The 20,370-nt window shown below is 43.0% G+C and overlaps 2 protein-coding genes across 4 annotated transcripts; both read right to left on the reverse strand.

The window, feature by feature from the left end:
* Nucleotides 1–237: 237 nt before the first annotated feature.
* On the reverse strand, nt 238–4,240 carry LOC123099634 (protein PSK SIMULATOR 1). Its single transcript, XM_044521755.1, has 10 exons — nt 4,052–4,240; nt 3,142–3,520; nt 2,464–2,774; nt 2,170–2,353; nt 1,871–2,059; nt 1,580–1,750; nt 1,196–1,312; nt 1,038–1,114; nt 865–903; nt 238–761 (listed from the first exon to the last, which is right to left on the reverse strand). The coding sequence occupies exons 1-10, from the start codon at nt 4,129–4,131 to the stop codon at nt 461–463; spliced, it is 1,848 nt and encodes a 615-aa protein (XP_044377690.1). The 5' UTR covers nt 4,132–4,240; the 3' UTR covers nt 238–460.
* Nucleotides 4,241–6,901: 2,661 nt separating this feature from the next.
* On the reverse strand, nt 6,902–13,377 carry LOC123096266 (protein-tyrosine-phosphatase PTP1). 3 transcript variants are annotated; one of them, XR_006446532.1, is made up of 9 exons: nt 12,776–13,377; nt 11,116–11,209; nt 10,939–11,021; nt 10,729–10,863; nt 9,172–9,294; nt 8,314–8,456; nt 8,080–8,221; nt 7,594–7,722; nt 6,902–7,488 (listed from the first exon to the last, which is right to left on the reverse strand). XR_006446532.1 is itself a non-coding variant. In XM_044517953.1 (9 exons), exons 1-8 carry the CDS (start codon nt 12,872–12,874, stop codon nt 7,651–7,653), a joined length of 891 nt encoding a protein of 296 aa, XP_044373888.1. In that variant the 5' UTR covers nt 12,875–13,377; the 3' UTR covers nt 6,902–7,488; nt 7,617–7,650. The 3 variants fall into 3 exon arrangements, 2 of the variants coding, with proteins under 2 accessions (XP_044373888.1, XP_044373887.1); XM_044517953.1 differs by having other exon boundaries at nt 7,617–7,722; XM_044517952.1 differs by having other exon boundaries at nt 7,638–7,722; nt 12,776–13,372.
* Nucleotides 13,378–20,370: the final 6,993 nt, after the last annotated feature.

The following is a 20,370-nucleotide window of genomic DNA, read 5'->3' on the forward strand; positions in this document are numbered from 1 at the left end:
GAGGCAATTCGTGCAATACAACAACGTATACCGTGTGCCCTTTCTCCACATTTTTTCCCACTGGGTTTTTCGGAGTTTTGAGGCATGGATATACGGATAATTACCCAAGGGGGAGTGTTGGGAAACCGGGGTCACCGAGGGGTGGCGGCGGCCTCGTGCGTATCGCACGAGCTAGCCCCTCCCGTTTCCCCCACTTTACGTTAAGTGGGTACTTATCCCTTGACCCCTACCCCCTATATAAAGCAACGAGGAGCCATCATTGTAATCCCTGATCATTGATTAATAAAGCTGGTCTCCTCCATCTCTCTGTGTCATTTTACTTTCGCATACTTCGACTACTTCGTCTACGACGCTCGCTCTCGCTCCGCAACCTCGGACCGGACTCGCCGGCGGAGTTGCGGAACAGTTATTGGCCTATTGATCCCCCATTTATTTTCTGCCCTGAACCTGGAAGCTGAACCTAACGCTGTATACTGTCCTGTACAGTTATCATTGATATGGGGATCCGGGGGCTATCCCTTCCATGGTGAAAGGGGCTTGCCGGTCCACTATGGCTAGTGCTAACTGAATTGCTCGCCTCCTGCATCTCCGACCGATCAGAAGTACTGTTCAAGAACTTGTCGAGCCTCGCATTGATCGCACATACGAGATAGTGGAGAGCCAGCACCATCTCCAGAATGTAGTGTTCGGTCTTCTCCTTGTCGGCATGGTATAGCGTCTGAATCTTGAGCGCCTTCCTGCCATTTGTTCCGTTGGGCTCCCTATTAAGAATTCACGAGACAGCATCATCAGTAACATACATTTCAATTTTTGTTGCACACCTAGTGCACGAGAATGTAGACAATAGGATCATTGTTATTATACCCTTGGTCCTGCCATTCACCAAGCATTCGACGCCCCACCCTGATGTTCAGAATGGAGAAAATAAAATGATCAGGTCAGCAGATCATTCATTCAGCAATTTTTTTGCAGAAACTAGTTGAGATGGTTGGATGAATTTGTTGTGTATGTTCAAAGAGTATGCGTCTTTGCGGTACCTTATTGTGGATTCTGCCATTGGCAAGAGCCATTTCATTGTCTTGTTCATGTCATATGTGAGCTGTTCAACTGTCCTCTGAAGAAAGCACATGCCAAGATCAGAAAATGATGAGCATGATAAAACCTATCAAGTTGACCTGTAGAAAACAGTTGCTACCTTTTCTTTGTACTCGTGACATTTCAACTTGGTTTGTATGGCTGATCTGACACATGGAGGCAACGCTTGGTACAATGAATCAACGCCGCTTTTCGGAATCGACGGTACAAATAATGCCTGGTAATGAGAAGCCATGATCAGAAACAAATAAGACAAACTTTGATCATCCAAGTTGGGCATCAAATTAACTGAAAGTCTGAAAGAATGGAACAATGCTTTGTCATTGTGTGTTCTTAGCAGACAAATTTGCACTGAGTACACTATGGGCGGAACTAATTATGTTGATGATGTGTTTATGTCGTTTGCGACTACATTTGATCATTATCCTTAATAATGGCTCAATAAGCTGTGTTTGACATGATAATACATAGAGAAGGATCATACCAAACTCTTTATTTTGAAAATGATGTTCGCATAATGCAGCGCGAGATCGGCAGACCCTAAAGTTAGCTGAATCGTCCCTTTCACTTCCACTGATTCATCTTCGTATTTCTTGAAGACATTTTTTATCTCTAGCCGCAAGAAATGTACAACGCAAACAAGTTTTTCCACAACCTGCAGTAGAACAGTATGGAATATAAGTTTCTTGAAGACATTTATTGAAGTATGGAGTATTTTTCATAAATCATTACTAGTAAAAGTGAAATTTAATCACCAGCATAGGTATAGCATTACATGTTCCATCTTCTTCATCCAAAGTGTTTGCTTCTTCAAGTCCTTGACGAATTTTCTTTCGATTTCCACAGCGTTCGAAAGAGATTGAATTGAACAGAATTGGTCCTCCTGTCCTTCCATGTGCTCTTGATAATTTTTCTTGTATATCTCCTCGGAGATGTCGAACCGACGCATTCCATGGTACAGTTGCTGCGCAACAGAAAATATAAGACATCGACCGCATCAGAATTCCAGTGGTTCTAGAGGAGGGAAATTTATCAAGGACATAAGCATAATGAACTATGAATGAGTCAACTGACCACTGTCTGCTCCGCAAGCGCCATGAGATACTGCATACTGGAAGCTGCTGCTTCTTTAGAGTATTTCTGATGTGTGGGTTCAGACTCCAACCTCGAGAAATGCTGATCCAAGTTGTGCCATTTCGGATCTCTGCATAGGTTTCCATACCGAGCAACATCTGTAGCAAACTCCTTAAACTCCTCCCTGCATATATAAATTAGACCAACAAAAAATGCATATAAGCAAATGTACAACCAGAAAGGAAGAGAAGCACTGCTAGTTAAATTAAGTTGCTTGAAAATGTCACTGCCTACCTTTTTTCGGCTCCGACAAGAGCAAGCAACTTGTTGCAATCATCTGAAACCAAGCATCGGACGCCTTGGGACTGAAGCACCGCGGACTTCAGGTTCCTCATGCTTTGTTCAGAGAGGAATTTCATCAGATTGTAGCCCTTCCCAATTGTGTTGGCAACCTCAAAGGCCATGATCTCTATTGTCCTAGTTTCTTTGGCAGCAATACAGGACCTGATGCGAGAAACTGCGGTTTTCGGGGTACTTGAAGTCCCTGGTGACTTCCCTGATTCTGCTCTGAAGGTTTTGCTGGAAAACATGTCTGTTTGTGATGCCTGTAAGATCAAAGAGACAAAATTAGAGGAGGCTTTTATAGTAGAATGGTTTGGTTGATCCACATTACATGATTAATCATATAGATAACCCATAATTTTCCACGGAATCTATGGTTTTCACGAACAATAGGCAAACAGAAGATATGCTTTTGACAAGAAAAATAAGCATAATTTCAACCACACTCCTATTAACAAATTCATCAACTATATCAAAATCCTAGATGAAAAAATCTATCCCTAAAACACCAATTCTTGTGGGGGGGAATCCATTTTTACAAAAACTACCAATTGCTCAAACAAGATTTCTATCCAAGCAGGAGTACACAAACCAAGCATCAAGGAAGTAATAATATGTCGGGCCACTTGCCTTTGATTTCCCCTTGTCAGACAATGTTGTCTCCTTGGCGGCCAGCGGCGGCGGCCTAACACCCTTCCCGCCTTCGCCGGCGATCTCCGGCGCCGTCTTCCTGCTCCGCTTATTTCCCATCCCAACGGATTGCAACTTCGGCGGCTGCTGCTGCTGCTGCTGCTTCTTCTTCTCCTCCCCCTCCTCCTCATGGCAAGCAGAGGTTTCTTGATCCGAAGACGACAAGGATCCCAGCGCAAGCCTTCCCGAACAGCAGAGCCAACCCATCTTCCTCAATCCGATCAGGAAAGAACTCAAAACTCCACAGTTTCGGCGGCAAGTCGCGGTCTTTAGGGGAGATCCACCAATACGCCCATTCAAAATGATCGTGCGAGAAGCTCTGATTGCAAGAATCGGGAGAAATCAATGACGGGATCCACACAAGAACATCCACGAAGGAGATGACCAGGAAATGGGGGGGACAATCGAAGAACGACGTTAATGTATAGCAGTTTGCAAGTGGGGGGGGAGGAAAGTCTACTCGTTAAGTAAACAAGTAAAGAATCCAGGTTTGATGCGCATTTTGCTCTTAGTTTAATGGTTGACTTGTGCATCCAGGTGGGAAGGCGAGATGGTCAAAACCCACAAATCAGATCTATTCTCTTTTTTTACTTCAGAAGAAAAATCAGACAAACCATCTCACATACTCCTAGATCCGTTCCTCTCCATTCTAATTTTGGTAAACTTTTATTTTAGAGTAGATTAGTTTGGTTAGCTTTTAGGTAGCCTGCTTGACTTTGGGGTGGATTATGATAATTCCGGCCTAGCCAATTTCTATCTAATCTATTCTTCATGATTATGCAATACCAAATGCCTTTCCCGTCCCCTCTCATGGAGAAGATATTCAAAGAACTGGAGATAAGGGGCTTACCCGTTGTATTCCTTACACGGCTGATCATCGTCGATGCACGGGGAGGGGGAACTCGGTTTTTTGCCTGATTGTAGTCTCATCTTATGTATGCCTTCACTTGCATATCTTAGTGCGGTGTTGAGGTGGTAGTGGTATCCACGCGATGGAATGAGTTTATTCAGCGGCACCAAGGTTTGGTTGGTCGGTGGAGTCGTGCTCGCATGGTTGGTAGAGCTTACTACCGTATCACGCTATATCTGGCTGACGATAGGTGTGGTCCTTCATTTGGCTTGGTGTGCAAGGTCGTTGGCTCGGTGGTCATCGAGGTTCTCCTGGAATGGTGGGGTCGGGCCAAAATAGTGACAAGCTTGGGATGCGCCCTGTCGATAGTGAAAACACAAGAAGCCAATGCCGAGTAAAAAAATAGAGGTTGTTAGTGTTTTCCGCAACGTTGCTACTCTCAGAGCTTACCACCGCACCACGCTATATCTGTTGAGAATAGAGATGGTCCTTCATTTGGCTTGGTCTGCAAGGTCGTTGGCTCGATGGTCATCGAGATTATTCTCGGGTGGTGGAGTTGGGCCAAAATATTGACAAACTTGGGATGGGCCGTGCCGATATTGTAAACCCAAGAAAGAAGCCAATGCCATATAAAAGCTAGGTTCTTAGTTTTTTTCCTCTGCCTCAGCTACTCTCGTCATTGTATTTGTTTCTTTAACCTGAATCGACAAAAATCATGCTTACCTCCTTGCCCTCCTCCTATCTTCTTTTGTTTGACATTATGCACAATGGTACCAATACGACACTTAATTTTAAAGTTTTCGTGCAAAATACACGGTTTTCCAACTTAACAAGCCCTAACCAAACCCTCTATATATTTTAATAATTTATGTACGGGAATGGTGTTTTAACCCATGGTCCATGAAAGGTGTGTCTTTTTTTGGGGGGGTGGGGGTTAAGATTAAGACATTGAAATCATGAAATGTAATCATACCCATCCAATATATTGCCACATCTATGAAGTTTTTTTTTCTTTTTGCGACAAACCATCATCTATGAAGTTGACAACGAGCATGCAGTTTCCATGCAAAAAAAAAAACAGTGGGCATGCAGTTAGAAAGAAAATTGAGAAGCCTTTTATGCATGCAAATTGCCATATGAAAATGAGGACCGCTATTCATGTACGACGCAAAGCAGTATGGCTTAAATATGATGCATCACAGCGACATTGGATCACATAGCTTCGGCTTGGTACCAAATTATTTGCACGTCATTGTGTGCCGAGGTGTTTCCTCTCAAAAAGTGGTACTCTTCGTACGTGTTATGGCTTTAATATGATACATGACACATCAGGATTTGATTTGTAACTTGCATGGAATCAGGCAAGGGGGGGTTGGCAAACTGAGCCGATGGTTAGGTTTTCTTGCGGTGAACCAGCCCATTTTAAGTCCTAGAAAAAACATAGGCGAGAAGTCGTTGCCGTATGAAATGATCGTACCAGATTTGTACCCCGTTTTGTCATACGAAGTACATACGATTATGTTACAGCAGTACTATATCACATCAATATTTCATCACATAACTCAGCATGGCGTCAGAGCAGTAGTTGACTCGACTGAACCTGAGCATAATACAACATTTTTATTTCAAGAGAAACATAATACATACAACATTTTGAACGCGCCAAATCATGTCGTTACTCTAGGACGAATATTAGTATCAAATTACGCAGAGCAAAACAAAACTGATCTCTCAAAGGTTTATTCCTTTATTCCGAGGCATGGAACCCTGTGACTTGTGAGTATTTATATCTGCAGGTAACATGCACACCATGCAACTTGTATCATGTGTGATCCTGTTATCTAATTAGAGAGCACCTGTGCTAGCTTAGATATGATTAACTATATCGAGGAAGTAAACTATGTTGGGGTATCCAAAGGGGATTATTCCCATGTCCTCCCGTAGTCCATAGTCTTCGGCTTTTGTTAATTGTTTTGACTGACACATCTGTGATGTCCATTTAGAAGGGTTTAAATGGCTAATTCAGAAATCTGTGTTCCCTAGACCGCGTGACAGACACCTCATAACATGAGCCAAAGTCAAATATTACAATTATTTTCCCTTTTGCACATTAAGTGTTGGAAAAATTTCTGCTCGTACTCTAGTTTTGTTTCTTGTCAACCATTATTTAAGCTATAGCTTCTGCTCAGCCGTTGGAGCAATGGACAGTGGGTATATTTAGATTAAATTTTTACGTTTCCTCGGCTTGGATCAGTACTAACTAAATCTTCAACTTGCTCGATGACGCTTGGGCTTAGGTGACTGCCAAGTTTAAAATTGGCACGCTAGATTGGATCACAGTGCAGCTTTTAGTTCTCGCAGAAGCATGTTCTCATGCCTTGTTGCTCCTAGCAAAAGCCGGCTCTACGTCTTCGATGCTTCATTAAACTTCATTTGGTTAAGGCCCTGCATCAGCAACTCTTTTCCTAGTTCTTGGAGAACTTACCCACTTGCTCTGAAATTATTGTGAAAAAATTGTAAATTTCCCAAGTTTGGAACAGATGTCCACTCGAATTTCTCAAATTTTATTCTGTTTTACGTAAGATCTTTTCGGTGATCTAGCATGAAAACAGGGACTATTATTTTACATCTCCCCTCCAGATATGTTCTTGTTTCCTTGATGAATTTTGCAATTTTGTATCCTGAGCTCATAGATGTTTGGTCAGTGGCGCATCCGGCTTGGTTTTTCTGGTTGCAATAACTTCCGTGTGTTCATGAGCAGGCCTATTGATGAGATGCAGCCTCCATAGTCCGCCCATGAGAATCCACGGGCAAGAATGTAGGCATATTATCCAGGGATACTTGGCTCACTGGATAAAAATGCTATCCCTTTTGGTGAATGAAACAGGGATAGCCTACATGTTTTTTTTTCTCGGGACATACAAATATGGACGGCCATATGCTTTGATTCTGGCCTTGAGTTTCAGAAGCGGCATCAAGAACTGGACAGAAACAAACAAGAGGCGTATCAAGAAACGGAGATAGAATGGCTTATGCAGCTTCAATCTCCATTTCTAGATACGTCCGCGTCAAACTTTGGTAGACATCTGAGTTCATACATCTGTCATCAACCCACGCAAGCTAAGGTGGTAATGCACCAGTTGATATGTCAACCTTCTGGCCTCAGCACATAACAATTCAGCAAGAGAAGCAACGCAGGTGAATGCATAGCGGGTACCCACGTGATTCTGGATGTGAGCCAGCCGACACGATCAAATTGGTGAAATCCTGATCAGAAAAGAAAAAGGAAAGTGTCTCCGAGAGCTTCCGGCTGAAATTCGAATTCCAGTCTTCGTGATATACAACAATGATGTCGGCTAAGCTTAACAAATTGAGGAAGTGAGAAGGTGATAGATGGTCAGATACGTCAGGCCGTTACATATGACTCACAATTACCCCTACAGGGAGACAACAAGAAATGAGAAGAAATGTGAGGTTCATGTAATGCAAACCAAGTATATGTTTGCAAATTCTTGAATGTATGAGAATATGTAGAGTCTGACATTATCACGGTGGTATTTCATACATGTTTCTGCATCAAGCTTACCGCCGAAAATGCTTCAGCGCTTCGAATTCCTAATCAGATCTTTCAGCTCATCCGCAATTGCATGATAGCAGAACTTGTATTGTTCCTGCAAAGCCAAGATGTTAGTTATAGAGACGAGAGTTTGAGTTGGTTGATAAGGAATAGTTTGTGTTGCACGGTTTATCCCATATGCATCCAATTGAGTCTAGTCCAGTTGGATTGGACACATAGTATAGCTAGGCAAACTGGATTGTAACCTTTTAGTTCAAGCAGTCAATAAACAAAGTTCTACAACAAGTCTCAGAGCCTCTCTTCCACATCAGAGACAGGCCCTGTCGCCAGCCATATCCTGGTCTTCGGACCTTACTCTACCGCAATCATCTCGCTGTGGATCAAGATCCATAACCTGGGAGGATCCTATAACTGATTTAAAAACTGAAATAAATAAATAACACAATCGTACCTCTGTTTGGACCATGCCAGGTCTCTGGGATCTAAACTTCCCGACAGTTTCCACAAGATTTGTAGCAGCTTGTTCACCACGTAATATCCTCTCTACTGTATTATGGATTGTGATGTAAGCACCAGTTCTCCCAATGCCTGCACTGCAGAAACCAGAAAAGGAATGCAATATTATTTGAATGTGGGCAAGGCCGCAAGGGTGAAAAAGGAATCATGCCATTAATTTGAAACAAACCTGCAATGTGCAACAACTGGGTGCTCTTTAGGAATGTAATATAATCTTTTTAGAATCTTCCGTACAGTACTGCTGTCATCTGGCACACCATGGTCAGGCCAAGTGGAGTGCTGGATGTGGAGAACAGTATGCACTCTATCTGACTGCAAAATAAAGAATTATAAGTTGGGGCAGTACAAACACGAAGACAAGTAATATGGGTGAAAGAGGTATGAAGCATACACAAAGGGGCAATGCAAGATGCATAAAAAGCCATTCATGGAAGAAAATAAGTAAATGTTGCAAACTACGGATGTTCAGCATTTGTAGCAATATGATAAATATTCACCAGTGGTGTAAGCTAACATGTATATGGTGGTTGTCTTGAGACCTCACTTAGCAATGCTACATCAAGTAGTGCTGGAAAGGGTAATCCATCCATCACACTGCGACCAGGACACTTTGTGATAGCCTGTGATGGATCAATGCTGAACTGAAATCTTCACTACCACTAGAGCGTAAGCATGAGCATCCTAAATGAATGAAAAAGTACCCGGCAATATATCTGGTGGAATATACGCAAGGGCCTTTACATCACATGTGAATTACTTCAAGCTACTTCTAATGGACCCTTCCCCGGACCTTGCGCAAGCAGGAGCTACATGCACCGGGCTGCCCTTTTTACTTCTAATGGAAGTATTATGTACTGTTAATGAAGCCTGCAAAGGTACTAAAACTTAAGTGTATGCATCGTTGATGAACAAGAGCAATGGCATACAGTAGTATATGAAAATATGGAACAAATAGTCCTTCACTCGTACAGCATATCTTCACACTTTATTTAGACACAGAAGCAACATTGGTTTTACACATCTTTACCTCGTTATGTTGCACCTTCACACTGCGCAATGTTAATTCCCCATCTTGTCTGGTCTCCATGATTTTAATGTTCAATCTTCCATAGTCTCCTTGCCCCTTGCTCAGTGGAAGATACTCATCACACTGCCATTATTTCAATGTAAATAATATTTGATAGGATTTTACCAAAGGAGAAAGTTAAAACTACAAACTGTGTCTACAAGATTAAGAATCCCAGAAAACCATGATGGTACCAAAGCCGAAAGTATTATTCCAGGAGTCATGTATTAACATGTCAATGTATGAACCGAAATGTCTAAATCACGGCCTCAGAATGGTAAATGATTGGATAAAAAGGAACCAAACCTCTCACTCTCTCCATTCATCTCTCCCGCTAGGGGAATCATGGGTGCATTATACAGGAAGGAGGAAAAGACAGAAACCAAATAACCATGTTTTGGACAAAATAAAGACAAAATCTGAGGGGCAGGCACCCCTTGTTTATTCTAAGAAAAGGAAAGAAACCCAGTTGCATTCCATGTTCTGAATTACACAGGAGACCCATATGTAACACGCTAAAAAATGTAGGTACAGTGTCGCCCTATCGAATTAAGTTTCAAATACTCCCTACGACGGCCAGGTTTATTGGAGCGGACGGTCAATTCTCCAGGATCAAGGAACTCAGTCGTCTTAATTGCGTAGTCCTTCAATCTCCTGCATGTGTTCTATCTCCTGCTTGCATACCCCAATCAATAGCATGCATGCAGCAGTCTATTTCTCTCACCTAGCCTGCATGTCCAATCATCTCGCGGGACCAGCAATAGATTGCGAGAGAAAAAAGGCACTATAAAAGCAATGGCCTAACAAATACGGATGGCGTATGGTGGTCTGCCTGCCCTTTAATCCCGGACGGAGGAAGTACATATGACAAGCTGAAAAGCGTGCATGCAACACATCCATATACAAATGCAACAATTGTTGAGCATTTAGCGTCCTTCAAATATACTAAGCAAAAAAGCCTTGTCCATAGACAGGTGACATTATAAATGGAAAAACGAAGTCATTTTTTGATCAAAAATGGCCATTTACATATTGAAGAACACAGTCCTATCCAGCTTCTCTGTTCATTTCCCATACTGATCGTGCAAGAACAGTCAGTCAGCACCAATCAGGCAGGACGTACAGTAAGCTAAGAATACTGGAAGAAGGTTGTTCTTCTCCTTTCAGGGCGGATCCGAAAGAGAATCTAGTCTTTACTGAGAAATTTGGTTTCGGGAACTTTGCTGATTCCAGTCAAAGAAAAAGCTTTTTCACGAAGAGAAGCAAGCAGTGGACTGAGCAACTATCACGTCAGTTCAATAAATAGATTCTAGTGACGCTTATGCTCCATTCTATTTGAATGTTCTCATGTCCTACTAGTCGCTGTTGATAGGATTTAACGATTAATAAAATAACTCAACACTGTAGGCAAACATGTGGAGTAAGGTTGTGCTAAAATCATGGAAGACGAGAAACTGAAAACTGAACATTAGGCCAACTCAATGAAACATGCAAGTCACAAGTGTTTGTTATTCATACCTTAACAATGTCAAATTTAGTGAGCATGACAATTACAGGACAGCTGTTCTCAAAGACCATCTGCCAAAAGTCTTCGAATGTATTCACTAGCGGACCTTGAGTAGAAATGAACTTTGTCTGATCTTTGTCATCATACTGCAGATTTTATATCCAACAGTGCCAATTAGGATCAGAAAGAAAGAAAACGGCAGGAAATATGCTATTTCTTACCTTTATAAGGCTTGCATTGATGTAATCATTACTTGAAGTCTGATTGCCTGTTGAGGACTGTAGCTTTATCCTGGTTTCATCAACTAAATAACAAAGGTCGAGTTAAATCAAATAATTTATTCACATGGTGGAATTGCAGAATATGCATGACTGCCCCCACAAGTTAATGATGCTCACATGGCAAGACATCAGTGTAGCGGTTCCTTTCCCTATTAGCAGGACTTCGAGCCACAGTAAACTTCTGAGCCAACTGGAGCGATGTTCTTATGGCCTGAAATAATTGTGAATCAATAGTTGCATGATTTGCTTAGGAAAAAACATTCCTTAATTCTTATAACAGCCAATTTCAAAATATTTCTTATATGTACAATTGAAAAAATAATTAGTCCAGGATCAGCTGTCCCCAGTCAACACATATATCTGAATTGTTTCTTTCAGTTGCATTGAACTGAATGTGGACGAGCTAGTGTGGTACCACGAGGTTAGAACTGAATGGTATCGTGATACAATTTCCATACCCATGTTTTTTTTCTTACAAAAAGTTGAGCAAGATGCTAAGGGCAGATAATTCACTTGTTCATAGTTCATACAGCATTTGATACGACGACGGGCATTTGAGAATACACATTTGATATGGTGACAGTCCCATTGAGAATGCATATCCTTTTAATCGTTATCAATATATTGATTGTCATAAAAAAGAAGAGAAAACTACGGATTAAGATTTCAGCGTGTAATTGATAATCTTTAGAGATTAGACTTGGAAACAGAGAGTGAGCTAATTAGGTTAGAAGTTACTAAAACGGTAGAAAATGGATAACTTGGATGTGATTAAGATTCACACAAGCAGTAGAATGGACAAAGTTGTCCCAAACATCATCAGGTAGCTTAAAGTGTCACATAAAATATCCGAAGGCAACAAGCACAGCATTACAGATGACAGAATATCGTCAGGGAGCTTAAAGTTTCACATAAGATATCCGAAGGCAACCAACACAGCACTAGAGATGACAGATAAATACTACCATATTATAAATTAGAAAGAACACCAACTCCAGCAATACTACCTTTTCCTGGTGGCCTAGAAGATCGAAAAATGTGAGCTATTTTCCTCAAAGAGAATACTCAGCTACTTCGCTGAGGTTAAGTCCATCTCAGGTAAGCGCGTGAAAACAAATACTACCTCTGTTCACTTTTATAAGCCGTTTTAGACATTCAGACACTGTCCAAAACAGTACAAAGCAAACTGTCTGAAACGTCTTATAAAAACAAACGGAGGGAGTACATACTAAGGCCAATGGTAGGATTGGTCCAAGGGAGAGGCAATGCCATGAGAGGAGATTGTAGTTTTATTTCCTGAGTGCTGATGTTGACGCGGTATTCTGGAGCTAGCAGCATAACTCCTCAAGAGTATAATTTTGGCAACCCAAAATGGACTTCAATCCCAGTTGCCAAGAGAATCCACATGTTAAAATGTAGCTTTAGAAATAATCTCTATTTTCCCTTAATCATAACCAGCACAATTCTATCTGGCTGTACAGCTATCGCCCACCATGACGCTTCACTTGGAAGCAACAATGTGAAGATCACATGGCACTAAGGGTAACCACTATACATAAAACCACATCCTCCATCATTCACAACTCACTTCTATGATTGCAAAACTAAAAAGATTCTACCTAATGTCACTCTTCTTATTTTTGCAAAAAAAAAGGAAACAAGGGAAAAAAGATGGTGTGTCCTGATTTCGCAAAGCAAAGAAAATGTTGGTGATATTAACTTGGCCATGCCTCGCCGGACTTGCACAAATAGGGGGTGACCAGGAAAGATTTCCTACCGGAAGGCCTCTAAAGTCGTCAAATATTGCGGCCGGCTTCTTGAGCGTTTTGTCGAGCACCTTGAGCGCCGTCTTGCAGTGCTTCACCTGATCCGGCATCAGGACCCGGGCCGGCGGATCCGCGTTGGGGTCGAGCGGGTCAAACCCTCCCTGCGGCCCTGTAAGCCCAGGCGAAGAGCGGCGCGGGGCGGAGGAGGCCGGCGAGCGGCCTCTCCCGCCGCCGCGCAGCGGCGAGTTCCCCGTGGCTCCGGCGGCGGGGTCAGTCTTCCGGCGGCGCTTAGAGCTAGGAGCGGGCGGAGGGGAGGGGGGAGCCGTCGGGGTCGCCGTGGTGGAGCGCGTGGCCGGGTATAAATAAAGTGCGACGGTTTCCGCCCTGGCCGGTGGTTGGATTGGGGTTTTTTGAGAAGACTTGACTTGGGGAGGAGAGAATGCTGATGCCGCCACGGTGCAAGTGGGGTCTGGTTGTTCGGGGAAAGGGAGGGGGAGGTGGAGGGTGGGAATGGCGGACGCGGTGATGCGGGCCGCCGGCGGAGGGGGTTTTCGCAGGGAAGAAGATGGCGAGACGGATTTTGAAATGCTGATGAAATCCACTAGTTTAGCGCCCGTGCTTTACCAGGGATCAAACTGCTCGTCAGGGTGGGTTAGAGCATCTCCAGCCTTTCGGCCCGAGAGGCTTTGAATAGCACCGCTTAACGCCCAACCGGCGGTAAGACTCGGGTTCCCAGCTGACCCAAAAAACAAATTTTTATCATATCGTTCATCACAGAAATCAATACAAATTAAATAATTCAACGAAGCAAACTCGTAATTCAAACATGAATTAAAACTCATAGCTCATCACACATCGAACTAGGCATTGTCCTTGAGCCTCCATAGATGCTCCACCAGATCATGTTGCAGTTCTTGATGCACCTGTAGGTCTCGGATCTCCTGACGCATATTAAGGAATGCAGCCCATGATGCCGGTAGTTGGTGATCAATTTGGGCAAGATGACCCTGCCTGTAATATGGTTCAATATCGAACACTGTCTCTTCCTACTCGTTCTCAATGATCATGTTGTGCAAGATGACACGGCAAGTCATGACTTCCCACATTTGATCTTTCGACCAGGTCAAAGCGGGGTACCGGACAACAGCAAATCGAGATTGGAGCACACCAAATGCCCGCTCAACATCCTTCATGCAAGACTCCTGACGCTTGGCAAAGTAGGAGTTCTTGCCTCCTGGCACAGGGTTTGAGATAGTCTTCACAAATGTGGACCATCTCGGATAGATGCCATCTACTAGGTAGTATCCCTTGTTGTAGTGCGCCCATTGAGCTCGAAGTTCACCGGAGAAGCATGACCTTCAACAAGCTTGGCAAAGACATTCAAGCACTGCAGTACATTGATGTCATTGTGAGTTCTTGGCATACCAAAGAAGGAGTGCCAAATCCAGAGGTCCTGTGTGGCCACTGCCTCAAGTATCACACTGCAAGCTCCTTTGGCGCCTTTGTACATCCCCTGCCAAGCAAATGGACAATTTTTCCATGCCCATGCAGTTGATGCTTCCAAGCATCTCAGGAAATCCTCTTGTTGCATTATGTGCTAGGATCCGAGTTGTATCTTCAGCATTGGGTGATCGCAAGTATTGTGGTCCAACCACTGCCACCACTGTCCTGAGAACTTGTACAAACACTCAATGGTGGTGGACTCAGCCATGCGTCCATAGTCTTTCAGTATATCACCGGGAGCTCCGTATGCAAGCATCCTCATAGTTGTCGTGCACTTCTGGAGTGAGGAGAATCCAAGTGCGCCGGTGCAATCCTTCTTGCAAATGAAGTAGTTGTCGAACTCCTGGATGGAATTCACAATCCTGAGGAAGAGCTTTCGGCCCATCGGATAACGGCGCCCTCCAAGCTTGTGGGCCCCCGTGGCACTTCCAACCCTATTTTTTCTTCTATAAGTACCCAAATATTCCCCGTAGACCAGAGGGCATACCAAAAATACTTTTCCGCCGCCGTAAGTTTCTGTTTTCAAGTGCATCTAGTGCCACTTAGTGATTTTGGTGTATTGAAGACTTATAGGTTAAGGGACTGATGTGTTTGTGAGTGTACACAGGCTCTATAAGTCTCTGAGGAGTTTGATATTTCTGAAGAAAGTCGACCCCTAAAAATGAATGTGTTCATTTGAAGACTTTGGTTTTCTTGAAGACTTTGAAAATGAGGAAATTGGTGTGACCTTGAAGACTTTGATACTGATGCGAGGATTATGAAGCATGAAGACTTTTGTTTTTGTAGTTTTTTTCTCTTTCTTGAGTCATAGGAAACACCGTACTGTTAAAGGGGGTCGAGGTAAAACTAAGGAAATATTTTCAAGTGATGCTCATCTCAAAGCCTACTCCTACCCAATCCTTTCGAGTGAAGCCATTAGAAATCTCATACAATTCAGTCAATTTTTTTAGTGACAGAGACGAAGATCTTCTGTTCTCAGAGGAATATGTTCTGACTGAGGAGTTAGGAATTCGCAGTGCAGATTACCTACAAGTGAGGAACATGATAGCCCTGAGGAATTTGAGAGCTCAAATTTCCGACCGTCGTTGTGTTATGCGCTAGCTATCCCAAATATCTTATCCACCTAACGGTCATATCATTGCAGGGCATTTATGTCTTATCATGTCGGGCTGCTCCCCGGCTATAGATAGCCGCCCCTACAACCACTAGTTGGTTGGCTGCTCCGAGAGAAACTGACACTTGTCATTGAGAGCATCCCATCCTCCGAGGACTTTGAGCGAAATTCATCAAGTGAGGAAAAACCCAAACACCTAAAACCTAAAGTGATTGAGTATCACTGAAGAGATTGTTCCTGTGTGGAACAGACTCTTGTTACCTTTGAAGACTGTGCATCTTCTAGACGGTTAGGCGTCAAGGTCTAGAGCATCCAAGAGGAATTGTGGATCGCCGAGTGACCAATCTGTGAAGGTTTGGAAGTCACCTTGAAGACTTACCACAAGTGATTGGGCGAGGTCTGTGTGACCTTAGCTCAAGGAGACTACGGTAAGGACTGTGTGTCCGGGACTATGTGTCCTTTGGTTTAAATACCTGGCCGCTCTAACCAGACGTACAACTGTCACAACAGTTGGAACTGGTCTACCAAATCATTGTCTTCACCGAGCTACTGGTTCTATTTGCTCAACTCTTTCATTTCATCGCATACTTGCTATGTACTTGATCGTTATTGTTTGAAGACTTTGACTGAAGACTTTCTCAATTTCCTCAATCCTATTTCTTCAGTCATCTTGTCTTCTGCCTGCTTATCCTGTTTACACGCTACCTGTGCTTTGTGTATGTTTCATTTCATCATGATGACCATGCTACTGTCTTGTTATGCATGCACCTGAGTACTTATTCCGCTGCTTGTAGTTCATCACTTAGCAAATTCTTTAAGTTGTATTTCCTCTATGACGAATTCATAAAAATTGCCTATTCACCCCCCCTCTAGTCGATATAACGCACTTTCAATTGGTATCAGAGCAAGGTACTTCATTGTTCTGTGTAATTTTGGTTTAACCACCTAGAGTTTTAGTTATGTCGACTGCAGACATGATCAAGGTCTCAGCTGGGTGTCCTACCTTTGACGGGATGGACTACCCCTACTGGAAGAATAAGATGTGCATGCATCTTGAGGCAATTGACAACGATCACTGGTACGTTGTGGAAAATGGCGTTCCCTCCGTCAGTCCATCACTCCTTCTGTGAACGCTGCTGATGTGAAGAGATTCAAGCAACTCGACTCTCAAGCAAAGAATATCATATGTGGCCATCTAAGCAAAGAAGAGTATGGCAAAGTGAGTGCTTTGGAGACTGCAAAGCTTATCTGGGATAGGCTGTCCAAGGTCAACGAAGGAGTCTCAACTCAACGTGACTCTCGAGTTGACGTTCTTCGCAATCTCTTCAACCGCTTCAAAAGACTCGACAACGAAAATGTTCAGCAAACCTTCGACTGCCTCACGGACATCTCCAATGAGCTGCAAGCACTTGGTGCCACTAACATCAGCGACCATGAGGTGGTGAAGAAATTGTTGAGATCACTTGATTCCTCATTTGACACTCTAGCACTGATGATTCAAGAACGTGGAGACTACAAGTCACTTAATCCTGTTGATATCCTTGAAAGACTGAACACTCATGAATTCCAACTAGCCGAGAAAAGAGACCTCTACGGGCCAAGCCATGGAAGATCACGCACGCTAAAGGCCAAGGCAGTTTCCTCATCTGAAGGGGAAGATTCTGACAGCAGCCTTGGTGATCCTGAAGAACTAAGTCAGGAGCTAGCAATGCTCGTGAAGAAATTCCAGAAGTTCTCAAGGTGTGGCCGATTTGGAAAATCTTCAAGAGGTGATGACTTGAGATCGGACTCTTCATCCCACGACTACAAGAAAAGGACTTGCGACAAATGCAATAAGCCTGGTCACTACATAACAGATTGTCCTCAGTGGGCAAAAGAATCAAAGAAGAAGAAGTACAAGGATGACAGTTCAGACGACTCGAAGAAAAAGAAGAAATCTTTGAAGTCCTCATCGTCGAAACCTTCAAAGTCTTCATTTTACAAGAAGAGCAGCTCCAAAAAGGCTCGGACATTCATTGGCAAGGAAATGGATTCTGAAGCTGAATCTGAAGAAAATGAGGAAGAGGAGGCATCTGAGGAGTCGGACTCTGGTGTGGTGAGCCTAGCTCTCGCTACTGCTTTCATCAGCAAGTCCATCTTCAACTGTGAAGAAAATGTCGACTCCAACACTACCGACGATGGCAACGATGACTTCACTCCCACATATTGCTTCATGGCAAAAGGTGCCAAGGTACTAAAATATCCCTCCTCTGACTCAGGCGAGGAATGAATTTGATGAAAATCTCAAACCTAGCTATTCCAAACTTGCTAATAATGCCGTGAAACAACAAAAAACCTTGGAAAGTGTTCAAAATTTGCTATACAAAAGCGATGACCTGTTGGGTGAGGAAATGGATCGAACACAAACTCTGACTGATAATCTTCAAGGACCATAGTCTAAGTTCGATAACCTTCAAGGTCGTCATGAAACTCTCTTAGCCGATCATGAGAAGCTCTCTTATGAATTTCTTCAACGAAAGCAAGATCTTGAGAAACTAAGGGTGAGTCATGAAGACCTTCAGAAGGAGAATGGTTCTTTGCTTGCTCAATAGATCAGTTCCGCTCAGGAAGAATTCATTCCACCATGTTTGAAATGCATTGAACGTGAATATGCTAATTCTTCACCTGAAAGTTCAAACACTTCTATTGCTGCAAATTCTTCAACTATTTATGTGGTCACAAATTCCTCATTTGAGGATACCATAAGTATCACTGACGATAATGAAGGGTTGAAGGAATTGTATGTGACAGGCATGTACAAAAGCATCAAAGGGCATCAAGCACTGTGTGATGTGCTCAAAAAGCAGATCTTGAACAGGAACCCTAGGAAAGAGGGTATTGCCTTTGAGAGGAAACTCAATGCTGATGGGACCTACTAGAAACCTGAGCAGTATCCCAAAACCTCATGGGTTGCTGCAAAAGGACCTCCCGTAGATCCATCCACTTTATCTGGCTTTACATGTGAATCTTCATATTCATCTGATGAGTCATTTGACTCCAATTATAAGTTGTTCAAAAATCAGAATGGTGAAGTATTTGCTAGATATGTTGGAACTAACTACAAGAACGGTCCCCCTATGAAGAAAATCTGGGTTCCCAAAAAGTGCCTTGAAAGTCTTCAGGTGAATGTCCTCATGACACCACCTGTGAAGAATAGGAACCCCAAATCAAATTCTTCATATGGACCAAAGTCTTCATACGGATCCAAGTCCTCATATGGACCAAATTCCTCACATGGATCAAATTCCTCATATGAACATCATCGTGCTAATGCTTCTGTTTCGCGGGGGAAATCTAAGAGTTATGAATATGTGCATTATTCCTCAAATCATTATGTTCATAAGTCCTCGAAGAATTTCTCAGCTTATTCATATGCATACTCTAACCCCTCTTCTGTGAAACGAAGTGCACTGGCTTCAATGCCAACTTTCTCTTATGGAGCTCGCAGAATGATGAATTCTTTGCCACCCCTCCAGATGTGGGTGGTGAAGAAAAAGAACTAATCTCTTATGCAGGGTCAGGTCTCCAGACGAACTTGAACGTCTGAAGAATTTGCTAGAGACTTGAGAATGCTTGAAAGGACGCATGCTAATCATGAAGAAATGATTCACTCATTTCTCATGTCCTCATGCTGCTATATATATGTGTTGTATTATTTGATGAAATTTCGTCTGATGAATCTGATGTCATATTCTTCACTCTGAAGTATAAGAGTTCGTAAGATACACTAATTCATCTGCAGGATGATCAACCGAAAGCAACTGAGTGGGCCCTCGACAGTGGATGCATAAATCACATGAGTGGTGACAAGAATCTACTAATGGACTCTGTACTATCTCCATCGCATCTGAAGCATATCACCTACACTGATAAAGGAAAAAAGCAGGGTATTGGGTCTAGGTAGGGTTGCTATCTCAAAGGATCGACACATGTACAAAGTTATGCTTGTCGAGTCACTTGGATTCAACCTCATGTCTGTCTCAATGCTTTGTGATCTTGATATGGTTGTCGTCTTTGGCAAATATCGCTGCATTGTCCTCATGGAATCTGACAATTCCAAAGTCTTCGAAGGCTTTAGGAGAGGAGACTTGTATATTGTTGATTTCTCTACAGGACCACAGCATGCCACGTGTCTACTTGCAAAAGCTTCAGAAGGCTGGCTATGGCATCATCGACTCGGTCATGCTGGCATGAGGAACTTGCACACGCTTGTGAAGAAGAAGCACGTCATTGGCATCGAGGGTGTCAAATTCCTCAAAGATCATCTTTGTGGGGCTTGTTAGGCTGGAAAGATGACCAGAGCCAAGCACCCCTCGAAGACTATCATGACTACCACTCGTCCTTTTGAATTGCTTCACATGGACCTTTTTGGCCCTACTCATTATGCCACACTAACAAATGCAACATCCCTACATGGCTTTGTTATTGTTGATGATTATTCTCGTTACACCTGGGTGCATATCATTATGTACAAAACTGAAGTGCAGGAAGTCTTCAAACGATTTTCCTCAAGGGCCTCGATGAATTTCGGTGTGGAGATCAAGCACATCAGGAGTGACAATGGGACCGAGTTCAAGAATACTGGTCTTGATGACTATCTTGATGAACTTGGTATTACTCATGAGTTATCTGCCCCATACACTCCTCAGCAGAATGACGTCGTGGAGCGCAAGAACATGACTCTTGTTGAGATGGCTCGCACTATGCTTGATGAATACAAGACACCTCGTCGCTTCTGGCCTGAGGCTATTGATACTGCTTGCCACATCATCAACATGGTATATCTTCACAAATTCTTCAAGAATACCTCATATGAACTCCTCACTGACAAGAAGCCCAATGTGAGTTATTTCAAAGGCTTCGGTGCTAAATGTTGGATTAGAGATCCTCGTCATAATTATAAATTTGCACCGGAAGCACATGAAGGTTTTATGCTTGGTTACGGAAAGG

This window comes from Triticum aestivum, chromosome 4D (assembly GCF_018294505.1).
Source record: "Triticum aestivum cultivar Chinese Spring chromosome 4D, IWGSC CS RefSeq v2.1, whole genome shotgun sequence".
Taxonomy (NCBI): Eukaryota; Viridiplantae; Streptophyta; class Magnoliopsida; order Poales; family Poaceae; genus Triticum; species Triticum aestivum.

Coding starts and splice junctions, on each gene's coding strand:
- LOC123096266 (XM_044517953.1), bottom strand. CDS start 12,874: ATGCCGGATCAGGTGAAGCACTGCAAGACGGCGCTCAAGGTGCTCGAC. Junction 11,022..11,115: donor CTACACTGATGTCTTGCCAT/GTGAGCATCATT, acceptor TTTGTTATTTAG/TTGATGAAACCAGGATAAAG. Junction 7,723..8,079: donor CTGGCATGGTCCAAACAGAG/GTACGATTGTGT, acceptor TTGGCTTTGCAG/GAACAATACAAGTTCTGCTA.
- LOC123099634 (XM_044521755.1), bottom strand. CDS start 4,131: ATGAGACTACAATCAGGCAAAAAACCGAGTTCCCCCTCCCCGTGCATC. Junction 2,354..2,463: donor CTTGTCGGAGCCGAAAAAAG/GTAGGCAGTGAC, acceptor TTATATATGCAG/GGAGGAGTTTAAGGAGTTTG. Junction 1,115..1,195: donor GTCACGAGTACAAAGAAAAG/GTAGCAACTGTT, acceptor TGCTTTCTTCAG/AGGACAGTTGAACAGCTCAC.